The sequence below is a fragment of the Oncorhynchus kisutch genome, linkage group LG10 (genome assembly GCF_002021735.2).
Source record: "Oncorhynchus kisutch isolate 150728-3 linkage group LG10, Okis_V2, whole genome shotgun sequence".
Lineage (NCBI taxonomy): Eukaryota > Metazoa > Chordata > Actinopteri > Salmoniformes > Salmonidae > Oncorhynchus > Oncorhynchus kisutch.
In genome coordinates this window covers 27,868,368-27,889,459 of record NC_034183.2, presented here as the reverse complement: position 1 = coordinate 27,889,459, position 21,092 = coordinate 27,868,368, and the positions used below count along the sequence as shown (strand labels likewise).

Here is a 21,092-nt window from a genome sequence, read left to right as displayed (position 1 = left end):
CTGGATCTGTATAAAGTTTATTTCTCACCAACCTACCAACCATTTGAAGTCAAAGGAAACAACGTGACAATCACGTGACGTGATTGTTTCATTTACATCTACAGAACATTATTCTGATAAATATCCCAGAATATTTTCTCCTCTCTTTGTTCCATCAGATTAGTAAAATAAAACACTTTATCCTAAACAACTTGTCTGTAGGGTAAGAGTTGAGTCTGTTCTTCAAAATATAATATTGTCTTGTTCAGAAAGGAACAAAAGGTTGGAACAGAACAGTGAAATTCTGTGGATTTTAAACACTTAATTTCACTTATTAAAATCACCCAATGTGATGCTTGTTTGAGCATCAGCTAAAATACTAATGACAGACCATGGTGGGCAGAGAGAGGCAGTGGCAATACAACCATTACAATGGGCGAGTTAATTTGGCATGACCCGGTGTAGGTGGACTAATGAAATGGTCTAAAATGCGTAAACTCTGCCCATCCGGGGCACCATGCTATGCAAAACTAACTCGCCCAATGGTTTGAGTAGCTGTAAATGAGGGAGCTCATAATAGCACATTGCAAGACCCCTCAAACATCACAATTTTATGTTGTTATTCTTTCATTGTCAAAGAGAGTGGATACTGAATCACTGTAATATTTCATATTTCAAAGCAGTGATAGGTTGAAAGCTGGGCTCCCGAGTGGCGCAGCGGTCTAAGGCACTGCATCTCAGTGTAAGAGACTTCACTATAGTACCTGGTTTGAATCCAGGCTGTATCACATCCGGACGTGATTGGGAGTCCCACAATTGGCCCAGCATTGTCTGGATTTGGCCGGAGTAGGCAGTCATTGTAAATAAGAATGTTCTTAACTGACTTGCCTAGAAAAATAAAGGTTCAATTTAAAAAATATATATATATATATTTTTAAAGCCAGTCCTAGAGGTGAGATTGTGAGCAGTCCACTGTCCAGCCACAAGATGGCGGTGTGGTGTTACTCAACACAGCAGTACAGTGAGTATTTATAGGAACATTTCTGTAATATAGGGAGCATTTAGAGAGCATTCAGACAACTTGTTTGGCTGCTCCAAAATCTTGGCACATATCGGTGTATCAACCACAAGTGTGTACATTTGTATCTCTGTCATGTACACTATTGGACAACCTACAAAATAAAGCCAAATAAGTCAATTAGTGGATCTCCCAACCACTCCCCACCTCATTCAGTCCCAAGCAACCCTTCTCCAAGAAACCTTCCATGCCCCAATGAGGTGCAGGGTGTGGTTGTTAGAAATAGAATGTGGTCACTAGAGAAAAAGAGGGGCAGAGCGGACTCCACATCTCAGTCTGTAGGACTGAAACCAGACTCGCCTGTCGGCACTAAGTCTGACATTAGACCATCAGGACATGAGTTATAGGTGGAAGTCAGGAGGAGGAGGGAGTGGAAGAGTACAGCAGTGATTTAGAGGGTTACGGAATAAACTATTCCCTTTCCCCTACTCTACTCACCAAGCAGTCAAAAGGCCAGCCACAGAAAGGAGGGCTGGCACTGGCAGGCAACAGATGTTTCTATGAAGAAATGTGTTAGTGTGTGGGTAAGAGATTGTGTGAGTGTATCTGAAAGAGTGTGAAAGTGTGTGTGTGCGTGCACATGCTGTCCACTCCAGCCACGGTTTGGAAGGCAAAAGTTTTGGTAGTATGGCACAGACTGCTAAATCAAAATCTCTACAGGTATATCAACAACCTACTCCAGTAAAAGGCTTGGCAACATGACTTACAGATCATATACTGGGAGACATTGAAAGATGTGACAGACAGGGCAGTCTCACCTCAGTGTCTGGAAGACAAAGTTGAGAGGTAACATTACCATATCAATGGTAAACACTTGTTCGTTACGCTCGCTTTTAAAAGCCAATGACTCTGAAGGTCTGGCTGGTGTCTCACCCTCCACTGATTTTTAGATAGACAAGAGCAGATACGAATACTGTCCCTCGGCAGCTAGACAGAGCAGATACGAATACTGTCCCTCGGCAGCTAGACAGAGCAGATACGAATAATGTCCCCCGGCAGCTAGACAGAGCAGATACGAATAATGTCCCCTGGCAGCTAGACAGAGCAGATGAAGAGACTGGATGGGTAGGTCATTTGTGTCTAAGGATGTGTGATGTATGTGAGTGCATGTTGTACATAAAAACCAATGAGTTACGGTTGCATCTTCACCACCAGTCCCCACTCCCTATTGGCTGGCTGATCAAGACAGAGCTGCCTGTCCCTCCCCGACCCCTCCCAGTGGGAGGGTTGTTACGTGCGTGTGTGTCTCTTGTCGTCGAACAGCGAGCGAATGAGGTAGACCTGCACCCCTGTCACCAGCACCATCACCAGCATGTTGGTCATGGACCACATGTTGACCCGGTTGTAGTTGGACTCTTGTATGTTGCGGTCGCGGGCCTCGAAGGCTTTGAGCAGCGTCTGTATCTGAAGGCTCTTCCCCAGCCGGGCTTTAACACTGTTGATGGTGTCCTGGAGAGCAGAGGGAAAAAGAGGTTGGTAATGGTTTGGGTTATTCTGATAGTCATAGAAGCATCTTGGAACTAGAATCCAACAATACAGAGTAGGCCAGACTTCAGGAGCATAGAGATTATGTATGTTGACTGACACAGTAATATTCCCTACTGGGGAGGTCCCTGGAGACAAGGTAACAGGATGGGGGAAGGGGTGGGTGCATGTTAACAAACCCGCCATGTTGGTGAGTCCTCAAAGGACAAACACCACTTCCTCCGCAGCTGTACTTTACACTTCCTGTCCCTGACCAACTGACGTCTGTGTCCTGATACACGGGGTGGGGTCTGGTATAAAGATAAATCCATTCTGCTTTCAGGTGATTGTGTGGTTATTGTTGTGACATTGATGCCTGTGGTGCTCGGTCTCTCTGACCTTGTGCCGTTGTATTGGCAGTGTGTGTGCTGTGTCAAAGTGACACCACCTGTGTGGTTGTGTGCTCTGTGCGCTGACATGTTGTAATGCCAGCAATCTCTACTTCAGAAAGGACAGACAAAACACCAATGTCAACAGACGGCAGGCCTCAGACGAGACAGCTTCTGCCTGCCTTTTCACACAAAATACACTAGGACCGGGACAATACCAGTATCAGCAAAAATGAAAACCTGAAGAAGACTAAACTCTTTGGTCCTTTAATAACCTGCTGTATATAAAATAGTGTGCTATAGATTGGAAAATGAATAAATGTGACTCTGGATGACAACATGTTTGTTTCCAACATTAGGGCTGTTTTTCTAAATAAATTAAATCTGCTTGGTGCTTTGTTTCCTTGCCACGATTACCAACGTCCCGGCCCAACAATACAACACTCTACCATTACTAATCTAATTTACACAGGGATTCTTTTTTTGATTATCCAGTATCACATTCAAAAAACTAAAGAGGCGTGAATTCTGTGAAATGTTGTGTGAGAAATCACACCCCCTCGCATGACGTGCTACAGATGTCTGACACGTGTCCTGTTGCATATCAAAGCAATGCATGCTTACTAACCATGTCTTCTAGGGGAGTGTCCGAAATGGCGCCCGATCCACTATATAGTGACCTACTGTTGATCAAGGCCCATAGGGTATATAGCCCATAGGTGCCTTGGTGTAGTATAAGTGCGGCCCCTCACCATGATGTCCTCCAGCTTCATGTCCAACATGTCAGTCCCATGGATGTACTCCTTCCAGTCCTCTGGCTCCTCCCCTTCCTGTTCCATGTTGTCCATGATCAGCTCGAAGAAAATGATCTTTTCTGATACTGCCGAGAACGAGTTGTCAAAACAAAACATGTAGTCTCCGTCCTCCGTCTCTACACTAAAGGAAACACACACCGGGAGAGTGTAAGAGAGAGAGCGTGTGTGTCCTCCATGTGAGTGTGTATTACACACTTGCGTGGTGGTGTTCGTGTCTCTTACGTGTGTACTCCGTCTGACTTGCGGTGGTCGCTGTACAGAAGGTGTCCAGTAGGAGAGGACAGGCTGAAGTCAACGTCCAGACCTGCTCCGTCCAACACCTGAGGACACACAGATGAGACAAGTAAGATGGGTGAGAGGAGAGACATGTCAGAGAGCTGCTGCTGAAAGGTTTCAGAATAAGCAGATGGCTTCACCATGTGTGAAGTCCATACAAGACATGAGTAAAGAAACCAGTTCCTTCCTGGTGTCGGTTTCTCTACAGTTTCATCATTAGTTCAGGGAAATTCCACGGTAAGAGTGATGTGGAGACTCAGATTTTTCACTTTTAAAAATGTCCAGAGTTAAACCTTATCAATCTATGCACAAGGACTAGTTATAACAATTTCCACTTAACGTTTTACAAAGACACATTTACTGGACCAGTGCAGGTGCTAAGCTTGGTAACAGAATGACGAAACAAACGGCACAAACAGTGATTCTGTTACCAAACTGCATCTGCATTGTTCTTCAAGTAAATATGTTTTTGTAGCATTTTCTATGGAAATTGTTAAACTTCTTGATGCACCCATCCTGTTGGCGGGATCATTTTTGTCAACCACCGCTGAATTGCAGAGAGCCAAATTCAAATTAAATTACAAAAAATATTTAATTTTCATGAAATCACAAGTGCAATATAGCAAAACACAGTTTATCTTATTGTTAATCCACCTGGTGTGTCAGATTTCAATAAAGCTTTTTGGCGAAAGCATACCAAGCATTTATGTAAGCACATCTCTCTCAGTAGACAAAATATTACAAACAGCTAGCAGCCAAGTAGATTGGTCACGAAAGTCAGAAAAGCAATAAATTAAATCGCTTACCTTTGATCTTCGGATGTTTGCACTCACGAGACTCCCAGTTACACAAATGTTCCTTTTGTTCCATAAAGATAGTTTTTTAATCCAAAATACCTCCATTTGGTTGGCGCGTTATGTTCAGAAATCCACAGACTCGAGCGGTCACGACATCGCAGATAAATTCCAAATAGTATCCGTAATGTTCGTAGAAACAGTTCAAACGTTTTTTTATAATCAACCCTCAGGTTGTTTTTACAATATATAATCGATAATATATCAACCGGGAATGTAGCTTTTTCAATAGTAGAGAGAGAATAAATGGCCGTACCAAGCTGTTGCGCATACAAAACGCTACTGGCACCCAGCCATACAGCCATGTGATCTTTCTCGCTCATTTTTCAAAATAAGCCTGAAACTATGTCTAAAGACTGTTCACACCATGGGGAAGCCATAGGAAAAGGAATCTGGTTGATATCCCTTTAAATGGAGCGAAGGCAGGCTATGGAACATGGAGCTTTCAAAATAGAAGCCACTTCCTGGTTTGATTTTCCTCAGGTTTTTGCCTGCATTGTCAGTTCTGTTATACTCAGACAATATTTTGACAGTTTTGGAAACTTTGGTGTTTTCTATCCTAATCGGACAATTATATGCATATTCTAGATTCTGAGCCTGAGAAATAGGCAGTTTAATTTGAGTACATTTTTCATCCAAACATCAGAATACTGCCCCCTACACTCGAGGTTTTAACTAGTCATTGTGCATAGAAATGTGTGGTTTGTTTAACTTTAATCAACATTTTTAAGTGACATATCAGTCTCAGCATCACTCTTACCATGGCAATGCCCTTCAGAATTTCCACATCTGTCTGCTCTGTTGTTTAGGGGCAAAGAATGTCAAGGTTTCCAAACTGAATTACAAAATGTCTAGTTATTAGTATTTCAAAAACACAGACATTCAACAGAGGCCATGAAGAACTTAGTTTGTGGAGCTGCTCAGTTCTAAGGACATTATCAACATTTTGTTTTCACTCCAAGGGCAGGGGTGGGGATCCAGCATGCCACAGAGATAGCTTGTCTGTGGTGGTAGACACAACAATAGGGAACTTAGATGTCGGCTACAGTGATGGTATGACAATCCCTCAATGTCATTAATGTTAAGATAACCTCTTTTCTTTGAATAGGCCTTTACCAAAGTTCTATGTTGAGATATGTTATGTCGCACTCCACAGTGCCCTTTCCCACATGGACAAACACCCATGTGTTACAATGGCGCCGGAGGAGATGGCTGCCGTTTTACAGTCTCCTAATCAATTGTGCTATTGTGTGTGTTCTCGTTATTTATAACTTATTTTGTACATAATGTTAATGCCACCGTCTCTTATGACCGAAAAGAGCTTCTAAGTAATCGGACAGTGATTTACTAATCCTCGTACTGGAAGAAGATTTTATCATCTTTAATGAGTCAGATGCAAAGGATTTACTTCAGACAACTGACAAGGCCCACATCCCTGTCATTCGCAGGAGAAAGATGGAGATACCAGGGACGTAGGTTGGGGTGCCTTGTAAGGATCCAACGGCGAGTGGGTAATCTGCCTTTAACATCAGTCCTATTAGCCAACGTACAATCATTGGACAACAAAATAGACTAATTACGATCACATATCCTACCAACGGGACATTAAAAACTGTAATATCGTATGTTTCAAGTCGTGGCTGAACAACGATATGAATAACATATCATAACATACCTCCTCCGGTATATTTGTAAACAACAGCTGGTGCAAGAAATCTAATAGTGAGGAAATCTCTAGGTTTTGCTCGCCTGAGGTAGAGTGTCTCATGATAAGCTGTAGACCACACTATCTACCAAGAGAGTTTATCTATATTCTTTGTAGCTGTCTATTTACCCCAAACCGATGCTGGGACTAAAACCTCACTCAATGAGCTGTATTCCGCCATAAGCAAACAGGAAAAAGCTCATCCAGAGGCAGCGCTCCTAGGGACCGGGGACTTTAATGCAGGGAAACGTATTTGTTTTACCTCATTTTTAACAGCATGATAAATGTGCAACCAGAGGAAAAAAGAACTCTGGACCACCTATACTCCACACACAGAGATGCATACAAAGCTCTCCCTCGCCCCCCCCCCCCCCCCCATTAGGCAAATCTGACCATAATTATATCCTCCTGAATCCTGCTTACAAGCAAAAACAAAAGCAGGAAGAACCAGTGACTCGGTCAATGCAAAAGTGGTCAGATGACAAAGAGGCTAAGCTACAGGACTGTTTTGCTAGCATAGACTGGAAAATGTTCCACGATTCTTTTGATGGCATGAGGAGTACACCACATCGGTCACTGGCTTCATCTAAGTGCATCGATGACGTCATCCCCACAGTGACTGTATGTATATACCCAAACCAGAAGCCATGGATTACAGGCAACATCCGAACTGAGCAAAATGGTAGAGCTGCCACTTCCAAGGAGCGGGACTCTAACCCAGAAGCTTATAAGAAATCCCGCTATGCCCTCCGACAAACTATCAAAAAGCTAAAGTGTCAATACAGGACTAAGATTGAATCATGCTTCACTGGCTCCGACGCTCGTCAGATGTGGAAGAACTTGCAAGCTATTACAGACTACAGAAGGGAAGCACAGCCGCGAGCTGCCCAGTGACACGAGCCTACCAGATGAGCTAAATTACTTCTATGCTCGATTCAAGCCAAGCAACACTGAAGCATGCATGAGAGCATCAGTTGTTCCGGACGACTGTGTGATCACGCTCTCCGTAGCCGATGTGAGTAAGACCTTTAAACAGGTCAAAATTCACAAGGATTACCAGGACGTGTACTCTGAGCTTGTGCTGACCAACTAGCAAGTGTCTTCACTGGCATTTTCAATCTCTTCCTGTCCGAGTCTATAATACCAACATGTTTCAAGCAGACCACCATAGCCCCTGAGCCCAAGAACACGAAGGTAACCTGCCTAAATGACTAACGACCCGTTGGACTCACACGTGTAGCCATGAAGTGCTTTGAAAGGCTGGTCATGAATCACATAAACACCATTATCCCAGAAACCCTAGACCCACTTCAATTGCATACCTCCCCAACAGATCCACAGATGATGCAATCTCTATTGCACTCCACACTACCCTTTCCCACCTGGACAAAAGGAATACCTATGTGAGAATGCTATTCGTTGACTACAGCTCAGCGTTCAACACCAGTGCCCACAACTGTTCTGCCTTCTTATTATTCGAACATGCTGATCATTTATGAACATCTTGGCCATGTTCTGTTATAATCTCCACCCGGCACAGCCAGAAGAGGACTGGCCACCCCACATATGCTCTCTCTAATTCTCTTTTTTTCTCTCTCTCGGAGGACCTGAGCCCTAGGACCATGCCCCAGGACTACCTGACATGATGACTCCTTGCTGTCCCCAGTCCATCTGACCGTGCTGCTGCTCCAGTTTCAACTGTTCTGCCTTATTATTATACGACCATGCTGGTCATTTATGAACATTTGAACATCTTGGCCATGTTCTGTTATATTCTCCACCCGGCACAGCCAGAAGAGGACTGGCCACCCCACATAGCCTGGTTCCTCTCTAGGTTTCTTCCTAGGTTTTGGCCTTTCTAGGGAGTTTTTCCTAGCCACCGTGCTTCTACACCTGCATTGCTTGCTGTTTGGGGTTTTAGGCTGGGTTTCTGTACAGCACTTTGAGATATCAGCTGATGTACGAAGGGCTATATAAATACATTTGATTTGATTTTGATTTGATATTGGAGAAAAGTTGAAAAAAAACTGACCCTCCGTTACATCTTGACGTGTCATGTCGTAAAGTACAGCACGCATAAAGCAATTATTTCTGTGTTACAATCTCTCTCCACCAGGTGTAGCACTTCTATCATCCTTTAACCTGTTGCGACTCCCGTTTTAAAACGGGATATTTTGTCAGGACAAGATGCTAGAATATGCATATAATTGACAGCTTTGGATAGAAAACATTCACGTTTACAAAACTGTAAAGATATTGTCTGTGAGTATAACAGAACTGATGTTGCAGGCGGAAAGCCTGAGAAAAATCCAATCCGGAAGTGCCCCATATTTTGAAAGCGCTGCGTGCCAATGAGTCCCCATTGAGCTGTGAATGTGCTATGAACCAGCTTACGCTTTCTACATATTCCCCAAAGGTGTCTACAGCATTGTGACGTAGTTTTACGCATTAATGTTGAAGAATACCCGTAGGGAGCTACATTGCGCAAGTGGTCACATGATGCTCCCGGAGAAAATCTTGTGTAAAGTACAGAGGTAGCCATTATTCCAATCGCTTCTACTGAGAAACCAATTGTACCGGTGGATATATGATCTAATAGATATTTGAAAAACACCTTGAGGATTGATTCTAAACAACGTTTGCCATGTTTCTGTCGATATTATGGAGCTAATTTTGAATATTTTTCGGCGTTGTTGTGACCGCAATTTCCGGTCGATTTCTCAGCCAAACGTGAAGAACAAACGGTGCTATTTCGCCTACAAAAATAATATTTTGGAAAAAATGAACTTTGGCTATCTACCTGGGAGTCTCATGAGTGAAAACATCCGAAGTTCATCAAAGGTAAACAGTTTAATTTGCTAGCAAAGCATAATGCTATGCTAGGCTATCGATAAACTTACACAAATGCTTGTCTAGCTTTGGCTGTAAAGCATATTTTGAAAAACTGAGATGACAGGGTGATTAACAAAAGGCTAAGCTGTGTTCCAATATATTTCACTTGTGATTTTCATGAATAGGAATATTTTCTAGGAAGATTTATGTCCATTGCGTTATGCTAATTAGTGTCAGATGATGACAACGGTCCCGTTCACGGGATGGGGTGTCACTAGAGGTTAAAAACAAGAAATGGACAGTGACCTAGTCATTTTTTTCATCATCATTGCATGGGATCATCATTCTCAAAGCCGCTGTTTAAGATCACTTTAGCACCGCCCTAAAAACCTGATTCAAATTCGACAGACCTTCAAATAGGTATGTAATCACATTATATAAACTCTTTATAGTGTTTTATTTACATTTTAGATGCTAAGGTGATAAGTTGGACAGATCGAGTGAAAAAAATGCCTGCACTATCAGGCATTAGTTTCGCTTCCCCACCCGCCATTTTTAAAAAGACCAGACGGGGCTCATTGCCTGCTTGAATTATGCAGAAACGGCAGCGTTTAGGTCATGTAATTGATTCTGTTGAAAAGGGGAGGACTTGTGCTTTACAATGGTATTGACATTACAGTTGATCTGGAAGTATTACGTTTTTGGGGCGCTAAAATAAGGGCAATTGTACGGACCAAGGCGATGTTCGAGTTTACGTTAAGCATTTCACTTCTAGTCTTCACCTGTATACGAAGCATGTGACGATTACAATTTGATATTATTAGTAGACTGTCTACAAAGCTGCCCTCGCGAGTTCTAGCAAATGTATCTGCTCATGTACACGTTTTTGGTTCACACTTTCAACCGATAATAACCCCTCGAACCTGATATTCTATCTCCAGCGATGCGTCCTTCTTCATGGTCTGGAAGAAGCACTCCTTCCGTCCGGAAGGGAGTGTAAATGTGAAGTCGCTGTCCATGCTCTGGGAGAACGCGGCCACCATGAACATCTCAGATACCAGCACCGAGAACAGGCACAATAACCCCCGGACCACGTCCATGGTCTCCTGCTGCCTTCACCACACACGGAACAAGCGGGAAATTACTATAGATTTTGACTCCGTAAAGAGACGAGTGCTAGCTAATGCTCGTCAACTTCTCCTCACGTCTGTTCTGTTGGACAGCTCACCGTACGAGATAGCAATCGAAATGTGAGGACCTTGCCTTAAGAATGGACATACGTTTCTCTCAAATAGTTGGAATGTAATTGTATCTGATACAATTTAATGTATTTAATGGTGCTAAAATATATTTGGGACACATTCTAGTGTATTATGGGCCATTTTAACAACAACAAATAAGTTCATTACAGGCAGTTCTCAGAAGGGCGCTTTTCTCAGTTGCATGTTGGGTAATGTAGTGTGTGCGTGTTTAAGAACAACTGACGGCATCCAGAGAGGAAGATGAGAAGCGAGAGGGATAACTGGGCACAAAATCTTTTCTCCAGCAGGGGACGTTTTTTTGTTTTCTCTCACCACGCGAGGAGTTAACTGCACTGCTAATCTTATGCCTAGCCTTAAATTAAGATAAAAGAGCAAATGCTTGTTTTCATGAATTTGTATTATATAGACAATGTTGATTAGTGGAAACAGTTGTGCCTGTTCACACGTGTATCTGCCCGCTCATTGGCAATAATGGTCCCACCTGTTATTGCCTCTTCCCTAATGCTTTCCATTTTTTAAAGACATTCGAGTATCTGTTCAATATAATGGATAGTCTGTGCATCCAACGCTGCTCCAAAAGCGCAATCATCTTTACAACATCAGTACAGTCGCATGTTGAAATCAACATTGGATATACCGGCCGTGTCACATCCGGACGTGATTGGGAGTCCCATATGGCGGCGCACAATTGGCCCAGCGTCGTCTGGGTTTGGCTGGAGTAGGCTGTCATTGTATATAAGAATTTGTTCTTAACTGACTTTCCTTGTTAAACAAAGGTTACATTAAAAATATATATATATTTCCTTGTGCTATACAGATATATTAGTATATGGCAAGGACGGATAGAAAACAGTACAAGTCTGCCCATGTGTGAATATTGAACAGTTATGTTATTTTGTATAACTTTGAGCGTAGAGAAGACATTATAGAATGATAAAAGACATTTAACTATACAGGCACTTGTTTGTTGAACAACAATATCAATGTCAAATAGACATGGGTGTAGGTATTTTTCAATTGATGATGATGAGAGAAGACTGCAATCTGATCAAGGATCTCTTGGTTTTAAAATTGTAATAGTGAACTGCACACCAGGCTTGCTAAAAATAAGGAAACTATTAAATATGTAGGGTCATGTCATGACATGAAAAATGTCAACTCAACTAGCTACTAGGCATTTTCTTGTGTAGGCTATGCCATCCCATATATGTTACCCTTAGTCTTTGGAAGTTACTCTGCGATGTAATGCAAACCACCATTCATTACTCATCCTATTGCAAAACTATGTAATCCAAAAGTTGCACAATCAGATGTAAATATTTCAGGGTTTTATATTTTCTTTTCTTATGGAGGAGACGCGTTACATGTTCCAGCTCCGCTCAAGCAGAGGAAATGGGCGGAACAGTGCCTTAGCACGTCACTACTTCTCTGTCGCTGCCTGATGCTATTGGCCGAGTGGAGGGGAGAACCACAGCAGCGCTTAGCGAAGGCGAGTAGCACAGCAACAGAAGCCAACTAGCGCAGAAAAGAGTCGGCGAAGGGTTGACTGAATGAAAAATCAACTGGCTAGCTACATCGAGTGTAGTTTTAGGAAAGTGTCACCCTCCCCCTAAATATTTATTATATTTTATAAGCAACAAACATTACAGTTTGATAATAGTTCATATTCGTGTTTACTGTATAGCCACGAGAGGTTAGTACAATCCTAAAAGAGCGAGGATGTTGGTCCCAGCGGGAAGATAATGAAGCGGTTGCGCGTTTTGTTGGCGTGCCTCATCCTCTGGTGGTAAGACCTATCTTCATTCTTTTCATTGTGTGCTGGAAAAGTTAGCTTGATATTGTCATGTTTACGCCGAATAAATGACACCTTACTCGAAAGCAGTATTGGAAACCGGATATTCTGACCATGTCTGTTCGTGGTGTGGGATGAAATCGATTCTTCCATCCTCCCATATGTAAAAAATGAAGTTAGCCAGCCCAGACTAGCTGGGTCATTCCTAGTATACGACGGTGCCTTGTATGCCCCGAGCAAATATTATTCAGTGTAAGATGTGTATTCCAAAGGGCTTTAAATATACATGTAGGCGTCATTTCACCATAAAACACAAAATATATGGATCTTAAAGGGAATTTTAGTGGATGTAGGCATTTCTACCATGTCCCAGGGTGCTAAACCATTAACCGAAATGTCAGTTTTTAAACAACTAACGTTAGCAAAATGACCAACGTCGGTTAAATGATTTGAATTCCATTTCGTTTTCTTTTTGTGAGCGTAATGCACAATTGCGCATTTCAGCTAGAGCAGGCCTTCCCAAACTTTTTTGGCCCACTTCCCCATTTTGATATAACAAAAATGTTTGCAACCCCACCATGTAAAAAAAGGTGATGTAATCAACGGCCAATGTTTACTTTTTAATTTGGGTCTATGATAGTTTTACAAATCAGGCTGACAGTACTTTTGAAACTCTTTTTTTTCATATTGCTGAGCGATTAGTGGGGAGGGTTTCAGTTCGGTTTAGGTTCGATTATTGAAATAGCGTTTTGGATTTTGGTTCTGATTATTTTGGTTGAATGCTATAGCAACACAGAATAAAACGATTAATAAATGTCCCATGGTGGTAGTGACTTGCCATTACTAATTATTAACCATCATTTATTCACTTTAAATCAAATATTTGTGTTGTGTATTTTACATTTGTTTTATTCGATGACTTTAAAAAAACGTAAATCTAAGTCATCACTATTTTGTAGTTCTTCAAACTAGATAAGGCATACTGCGGAGTCAATCACTTTTGTCGTGTATTTTCAGGTAGAGATACCTCATGAAGCAACAGCTGCTCTCTATATGCCCTCATGATCATGCAGTCTTGTCTCCCCCATGGCGCAGGACAAGTATATGCGCAATGGATTATGGTAATTTTAGTTAATTACCTCGTTTTATGAGCCAAACTGGTGAATATTTATTTGCCTATTGGAAACTACAACTCCCTACTACATCGCGCAGCTCACAGAAAAAAACTGAACAACATAGAATTCAAATAATTGAACCGACCTCTGTCAATTAGTTGTTTTAAAAAATGAAAAATAACCGGCATTTCGGGTTCAATCTCAAGGAAGTATGGTTTGAAGTGGCTGAAATCAGAAAAGTATTGGGTGTTCAGATGATCTTCAGGCGATAGTTTTGTATGGTCTTCTGTGTAGAAACAAACTTCATCACTAGCAAGGTTTCCATTCAATTGGTGACAGATGTTCATGCTAAGTATTCTAAAATCCGCATAAAGAAATATATGCATTTTCCCACCAGTGATGTTTCCACCAAACGGACTTGTTGCTGATAAAAATCACTGTGTGACGACGTATTGCACACAATGTACTTTTTTGAAAGTTCAATGTGTTTCCGTGGCATTTCCAACTCTACCGATAGTTTTGTCAGAAACTGTTGCGATAAATAGCAAATGTGCATACTCTGATCTTGGCACTTGTGCTCTAGCCAACAGCTCGCAGATACATTGCGGGTAAGCTAGTCTACATTATAAGATTATTATGGGTATAATATTTTTATTTGTCAAACAGTAGTAAAGCATTGATCATCATGTCACCAGAATTAGACCCTCTCTTTATGGAAAGGAGCATCAAGATCACCGTGCACTTTCACCACGCTGCGAAGTTCATCAAATTATTTCATCAGTAGCCTAATAAACTGCATGCTTCCCGTGTCGTAGTGCGAGGACCACACAACATATCACGCCTGACTACAAGTTTACTTCGATGTGATGGCATTTCCACCACCGTTTCTCGCATAATTAATTTTACAGACACAAATTTCCCACCATGTTGAACGAACATGATCTGTCGGCATATATAAAATTGTAACGAAACTTCCTGTTTCCATCACAGCTGTCTTGTTTTTTTGTTATATGGTAGTACATTACTCGCATAAAAACTGGATGGAAACGTGATTACTAATGATAGTGCTTGTGTGCATTGTAGAGGGAAACAGATCACACCTGCGTGTTCCTGAGAGTCCTATCTTTCAACGATGGGGTTGTAATATTTTGTAGCTTACACCATCCAAAACAGAGCCACATTTGTAGGAAGAAAATGTTCTGTTTATTACAACCACATCTAGTGTCTACCGGAGGTTACTGAAGACCACAGTTGTATTTTTTCCCCCGTTTCTCTCGCAACCCCATTTTCAAATTGGCGACCGCACTTGGGGTCGCAATCCCTAGTTTGGAAGACACTGCTCTAAAGATACCGCACCGCATAAGCAGTAGCCCAATAGAGATGAGATGATGATTTGGAATGGGGTATTCAACCCTTTAGTTATGGCAAGCCTAAATAAGTTGGTCCAGGAGTAAAAAATGACATAAATTGCATGGACTCACGCTGTGTGCAATAATAGTGTTTAACATGATTTTTGAATGACTACCTCATCTCTGTATCCCACACACAATTATCTGTAAGGTGCCTCATACAAGCAGTACATTTCAAACACGGATTCAACCACAAAGACCAAGGAGGCTTTCCAATGCCTCGCAAAGAGGTCACTTATTGGTAGATAAGTAGACATTGAATATCCCTTTGAGCATGGTAAAGTTATTCATTACAAGTGTTTACTCCTGAACTTATTTAGACTTGCCATAACAAAGTGGATGAATATGTGTTGACTGAAGACATATCATCATTTCAATTCCACTTTGACATTATGGTGTAGGCCAGTGACAATATCTCAATTGAATCCATTTTAAATTCAGGCTGTAACACAACACTTTCAAAAAGTCAAGGGGTGTGAATAATTTCTGAAGGCTCTGTACCTAGCTGTATTAGAGGGTGGACAAGAATATAATATTTTTCATGAGGGCTATTGATGCAGCAATTATAGCTGTAAACCCTGCTAGCCAGCTAGATAAAAGTATATTAAACAGTTAACTAGCTGGTCAACTTTTTATCCAGCTGATTGTCTTTTCTGCTTAAAGTCCTGCAGCATGGATGCGTAAGCTAACAGTGACAGGTGGTGGATTATCACAGGTCATGCATTGATTAAGCCACGAGAGCCACTGACGCAGGAAACAATACCCAGGGCTGGTGACAAGTATGGCCAGTAGCATGACAGCATTCTAGCGTCAGACACCTACACAGCATAAGAAGTGTACTTTAAATAGTCTAGCTACACTACAGTAACGTACAACGACTAGAGTAGCCTACTAAGTCTTTTCACTTGACCTTGGCTAGTAGTTCCTTCTCTCTCAACCAAGCTTTGTCTTATGTTGCCAGGACCACTACTTTAAAAAAAATAGATGTGTCAAAGTAGAAACCACAGCACTGCTCTTTTCCCTCACCAAACTGCTAATCAAAAAGACCAAGACCAAGACCAAGACCTCTATTGTACTCTTGCTCTGTCCTGATCACTGATAAAATGTCTTCTGAGAATCTATACTTTTAATTGTCTAGTGGTTAATGGTTTACAGACCCTATAGAAGGGTGTTAATGATTTTCTATGGTAAATATGGGCTCTTTAGGCAAGCTGCCATATGTGACTGCAATATGCCTCCTATCAGTAAACATTGTTGATTTAAGATCTAGTGCTGTGAGCTTGATTGCATGTAGTTAAATAAATGTCTTTATTGTTCTCAAACATGCTTTTGAACTGTACACACAGATGGACTAGGTCTATCTGTATGTTTGATTATGGAGTTAAAAGGCTTTCACATTTCTGCTCTTGTGTAAATGTGAGGGAAGTTGTAGCGTATGGCTCCGCCCCCCCCCCCCCCCCCCCCCCCTAGGTCTAAAATATCCAAACTGAATTTATAATACTCTTTAATAGTAGAACTGATTTGAATTGTAGCAGCAAAAAAAATTAATACAGGTCTAACAAACATTGGTATGTAAAATGGATGGAACACTTTAAATTATAGCATCTCAGGGAGTTAGTTTTACTGGTTGAGGCCAGGAATACAAGCTGGGCAACTCTTTCTGGTTTAAGTGATGACCTCTTACAATGTTCCCACTTGTACCGAACACCCGCTCTGATGGGGCACTTGTGGCAGGGATGCACAAGCATTTCCTTGCTAGCTTGGCCACTTGTGGGGAAATGCGCCTTATGCTGCCTCCACCATTCCACTGGGTTTGCCTCTGGACCAGCCTCCAGTTGGAGATAGAGGTTGAGTTCCTTTTCAATGGACTCTCCGCTTGACTGAGGGGCCGTTTAGCTTTGCATTGCTGCTTTTTCAAAGGTGCTGCTCAAACTGTCTTCTTTTGCTTCTTAGCAGGAAGCTCTAGCAGCTGCAGCTGATGGAAGGGGGGCTGCCTCTGCTGACGCTGCCTGTTTAGCCAACATGCTCTCCAATTTAACTCGTTTAGAATGCCCTCTTTGATGGTCGTGATGAGCGGAGTGTCGTCATCCTGAGGCTTGAGTACCTGGTTGTTGATGGAGGACCGGTTTCAAGTAGCAAACACTTGTGTACTGCTCCCCAGACAAGACATCTGTAAACTCCATGAGGACTCCATGCCTTGTTTATGGACTCCAGAAAGTCCCAAGTCCGACCAAGTTGGGACCAGATGTTGCGTTTTCTTGTCGGCATGGAGGACCTGTGAGCGAGCTTTCTCCTGCTCCAAGAGCCTTTCAATCATTTGTTGCATAGAGCCCCACCTGGTAGGGCTTTCTGTGATCAGCTCATGAGCAGGCAAGCCCAGTTCAGCTGGAGCCGTGGCCAGTTCACATCTTCTCTTCCATGAATTAGCGAAGGCACTCACCAACTTCTTGTAGACTCCAACTGGTCTTTGCACTTTGGGTAGTTTCACACTTCGCTCTGTGTAAATAAAGGAGAAGATGCATGTTATTTTACAGGACAGGAAACGCATTCATTGCATTGTATGTTGATGTGTTTAAATGTGCATTATTACTGTATTGTTGAGCCTTGTAAAAGGATAATTTCTGTTACTTTGTGACAGACAGGTTATCAGTATCATCATTCCCTTAAAACGGGATTTGCTTTGACTACACCCCCATATTCAGCCAAGCTTTTAACATGCTTGCACGTCACATAACAAACAGCACCTTCAAGACATTTAAAATACAACGTGAGGTGGCCTACTATAAAGGTTTATTTTTACTGAAATGTATTTTTACATTGGTAGGGCTTTCTGTTTTAGACACTCACCAATGACTAGATGAAGACAGTGGCCAAAAGACTGAACGTATCGAGTCATTCAGCTGAAGTGCAAGGATGTTTGTGACGTGATCCTCGCTCAGTCCCCACAACTCAAGAGCTTCTCTGAGACCTCTGGCTATTATTTCTCCCGTGTGGTCATCTGGGAAATAGCCTGTCTGTAAACACCAACTGCAGTGTGTCCAGTCTTGGATGAAGTGTATTGTCAGGCTCGTATAGGGCTGTGTATTTTACATATCTGTTGTTGTATCGTAGTACATTACCTTGTGGATTTCCTCCTCTACTTTGGCCCGACACTCTTGATATAAACGAGGCAACTCGACTTGATCGAAGTGTTTGCCTTGGCATTTTGTGCCTTGGGTCGAGTGTTAGCACCAACTCAGTTTCTCCACTGTGTAAATTGGGGCCATGTCTTTGCAGATCTAAGTTGTAACGGTATCTGTTACCTCCTTCCATTTTCGGGATTCTTTGCCATATGGTGTGCCGCGGGCAAAAGCCTTGCAACGTCTGAGTCAAGGGTTTGTTTTGAGCACTCTACTACTTTTTTGGGGTCTCGTCCGCAGACTCTCTCCGTACTGTTTCACATGATTCTTGCTAGTTTCACATGATTTCACATGATTCTTCATATGATTTCACATGTGAAGTTTCACATGATTCTTGCATAGTATACTATGCAAAATGGGTCAACTTTGAGCACCTCCATCTCCTCTACGTGCAACACAAACAAACATGGAGGAGAGTGAACGTGGCAGAGCACGGAGACGTGGTTTGGGTATGAAAAGTCTGACAGACAGAAAACTGTCCTCTGCAAAATATGCCGCTAACCTGGACATGCCATGAGACATACATGTCTTCATCACTGGAAAAGATAAACGATTGAGTTTGATATCATTTAAAAGCTTCCAAACAGGGTTGTCAAACCATTTAATCATTTCTTGGATATATATTTTTTAATACAGATTGGCTGTTTTGATTTTATTTAGTCATTTATGTGAACTTTTTAATATTTGCATATGTTATAGCTTAGACCCCATTTTACTTCATGAGGTTTTTGTTTTTTCCTGCCGTCGGTTGAGATACAATATGCTCTTGAATACAGGGTGGGTGTCACTTCAGTCATCGAATGGACCTATCCCTTCAGACCACAGTAATTTAGCTGGTACACTATTGGAAATTGCCACAAAAATGGCCGTCGGACCACCCACCCTCAAATGTCAACTTAAATGGTCATGTATATTTTAGTATCTATATTTCTAAGATTACAATAGGTTTCTTATGGACAACTGACAGTATAATTTAAAACAGATTTTCCCATTCAAGTCAACGTACTCTGATGTGTGGACCTCCAACCATCTTTGTGGTACCATTTTGAAAGTCGATGTCCATTTATTTCCATTTTAGTACATTTATCAACCAAAGCATGACACCCACCCTGTATTCAAGAGCATGGTGCCTCAACCGATTGTTCAAATCAAAAGGGGTGCTGTCAAAAAGTGATGAAATTCAAGTGGATTAACCCTTTTGTTATTTCAGTTTGGACATCACAGTCCACTCTAGTGCTAGAAAGCTGACCTTATGGTGTAGTGTCTCAGAAGAGGATATATCTTTCCATCTCTACTGGTCTCCATGCCAACTGAATTCCAGTACACATTTCTCAGAAGAATATGGAATCATTTGTATGAAATCGTCTACCAGTCCTCTGTCCAATTTATTAGTGTTGTCTTGACTTTTCAAGCATCAGCTGATGAGCTTCAGGCCCTTGAGTTTTTAGTGCTGCTGTTTTATTCATCATGACATGGTTGACATAGTTTGTTCATAAATAAATCCCAGATGTCTGCTGATGTTGAGTCTTCAGCCAAGCCTGATGACTTCAGAGAACTCTTGCTAATGTAAAATATTGATGATACATAAATTGAATTTAAGTTCTGTACCACTAGTTGGGTTACTAAATCAAATTTAGTAATGGACTAATTGGTCAGTTACGCAAGTTTCTAACTGTTTGATCCTGACTTCCAACTAGACCTAACTCGTATTTTGAGCGTGTGGTCCGTGACCAAAATTTTGACTTGGCTGTGTGATGCCCATTTTTAATTGGTCGCTAGGGTGCCAGTGATATTTTTTTTAATTTTTAAATAATACCATTTTTTTTTTGCTGGTCTCCTGAGCATTGTTGTCGACTTCGAACTTCCAATTACTGTACTTTTATTTTATGAGTGAAACCTAGGAAATGGAATTTACCAAAAGATCCAACTTATTTTATAGGACCCTACAACTGTAGAGTGATTGTTCAAAATCACTTACAATAACACCCTTTTTAAGATTGTGCGAAGGTTTCATTTTTGCTCTTCATACAATCAGTGTAAATGTGATATTGTCGATTTTTAAAGTGTAATTTGTGTATGGAGGGTCGGTCATTATCAGCTACTTGTAATTAAAGCTAACATTTAAATAATGTACGCTTTCCCGGGCCAGTAGCTTTGTTTCCCTGAATGTCAAGCCCTGCATGGGCATGCTCATTTTAAAAGATGGCTAGTCATTATTAACCTGTCTCTGTATGGAATCGAGGTACATTATGGGACCCAGGTCAGGTCATTATTGCTGCTCAGCGTCTCAAAATTTGTGTGACCAAATCATGTGCTGGTGCCATCAACTGAAAAATTTGGTAGCACCTAGGGTTGCACATTTTGGGGATAATTCAGAAGTGGAAACTTTCAGAGGGAATTAACAGGAATATATGCAAATTAATATTAATACCGTTTAAATATAATGTTTTTTTTGCATTGGATATATTTAACGTATCATATGGACACAGAAACATAAACCTTTTACCTTATCATACGTAGGCATAATTGCAAGTGATTAAATTCTCCCAATAGAAAAAAAACAATATAGTTACGAATTGAACTTTTAATTAAATGAGTTGACTCTTCACATGGGATTATTTCACTTGAACAACAACAATTAAGGGAATATTGAATGATCCATCGCATCTCCCAAAAATGTTTTCAACATACATCTGTAAAATGATAGTCTAGAAACTAAAGCTTTGGTTGTCTTCCTCTCAGGCTTCCATGTCTTCTCCCTTGACCTCCTCAATGTCCACCTCTTGAACATCAGACTCTGAGGTCTCATCTTCACTGCCATTTTCCAACCTTGTTGAGGATGGCTCATTGTCAGGCTCAAAAAGCCTCAAATTTGCCTGTATGGCCACCAATTTTTCAACCCTTGTATTGGTCAGCCTGGTGTGTGTGTTTTGGTGTGTGTGT

At 41.5% G+C, this 21,092-nt stretch overlaps 2 protein-coding genes across 5 annotated transcripts in view; one reads left to right on the top strand and one right to left on the bottom strand.

Moving 5' to 3' along the window:
• Positions 1-4: 4 nt before the first annotated feature.
• On the bottom strand, positions 5-10,762 carry tmed5 (transmembrane p24 trafficking protein 5). The gene is made up of 4 exons (XM_020492716.2): positions 10,316-10,762; positions 3,948-4,045; positions 3,663-3,846; positions 5-2,506 (listed from the first exon to the last, which is right to left on the bottom strand). Exons 1-4 carry the CDS (start codon positions 10,490-10,492, stop codon positions 2,288-2,290), a joined length of 678 nt encoding a protein of 225 aa, XP_020348305.1. The 5' UTR covers positions 10,493-10,762; the 3' UTR covers positions 5-2,287.
• Positions 10,763-12,109: 1,347 nt separating this feature from the next.
• The window catches only part of LOC109897187 (SUN domain-containing ossification factor), a 68,427-nt gene continuing 59,444 nt past the window's right edge, over positions 12,110-21,092 (top strand). For 3 of the 4 annotated variants that reach the window (XM_031833432.1, XM_031833431.1, XM_031833430.1), the window contains exon 1: positions 12,110-12,440. In XM_031833432.1, the coding sequence (XP_031689292.1) occupies positions 12,397-12,440 (44 nt within the window). In that variant the 5' untranslated portion in view covers positions 12,110-12,396. The remainder of the gene's footprint in view (positions 12,441-21,092) is intronic. The other variant, XM_031833433.1, reaches the window with a different exon arrangement.

Coding starts and splice junctions, on each gene's coding strand:
- tmed5 (XM_020492716.2), bottom strand. CDS start 10,492: ATGGACGTGGTCCGGGGGTTATTGTGCCTGTTCTCGGTGCTGGTATCT. Junction 3,847..3,947: donor AAGTCAGACGGAGTACACAC/GTAAGAGACACG, acceptor TGTTTCCTTTAG/TGTAGAGACGGAGGACGGAG. Junction 2,507..3,662: donor TGAAGCTGGAGGACATCATG/GTGAGGGGCCGC, acceptor TCTGCTCTCCAG/GACACCATCAACAGTGTTAA.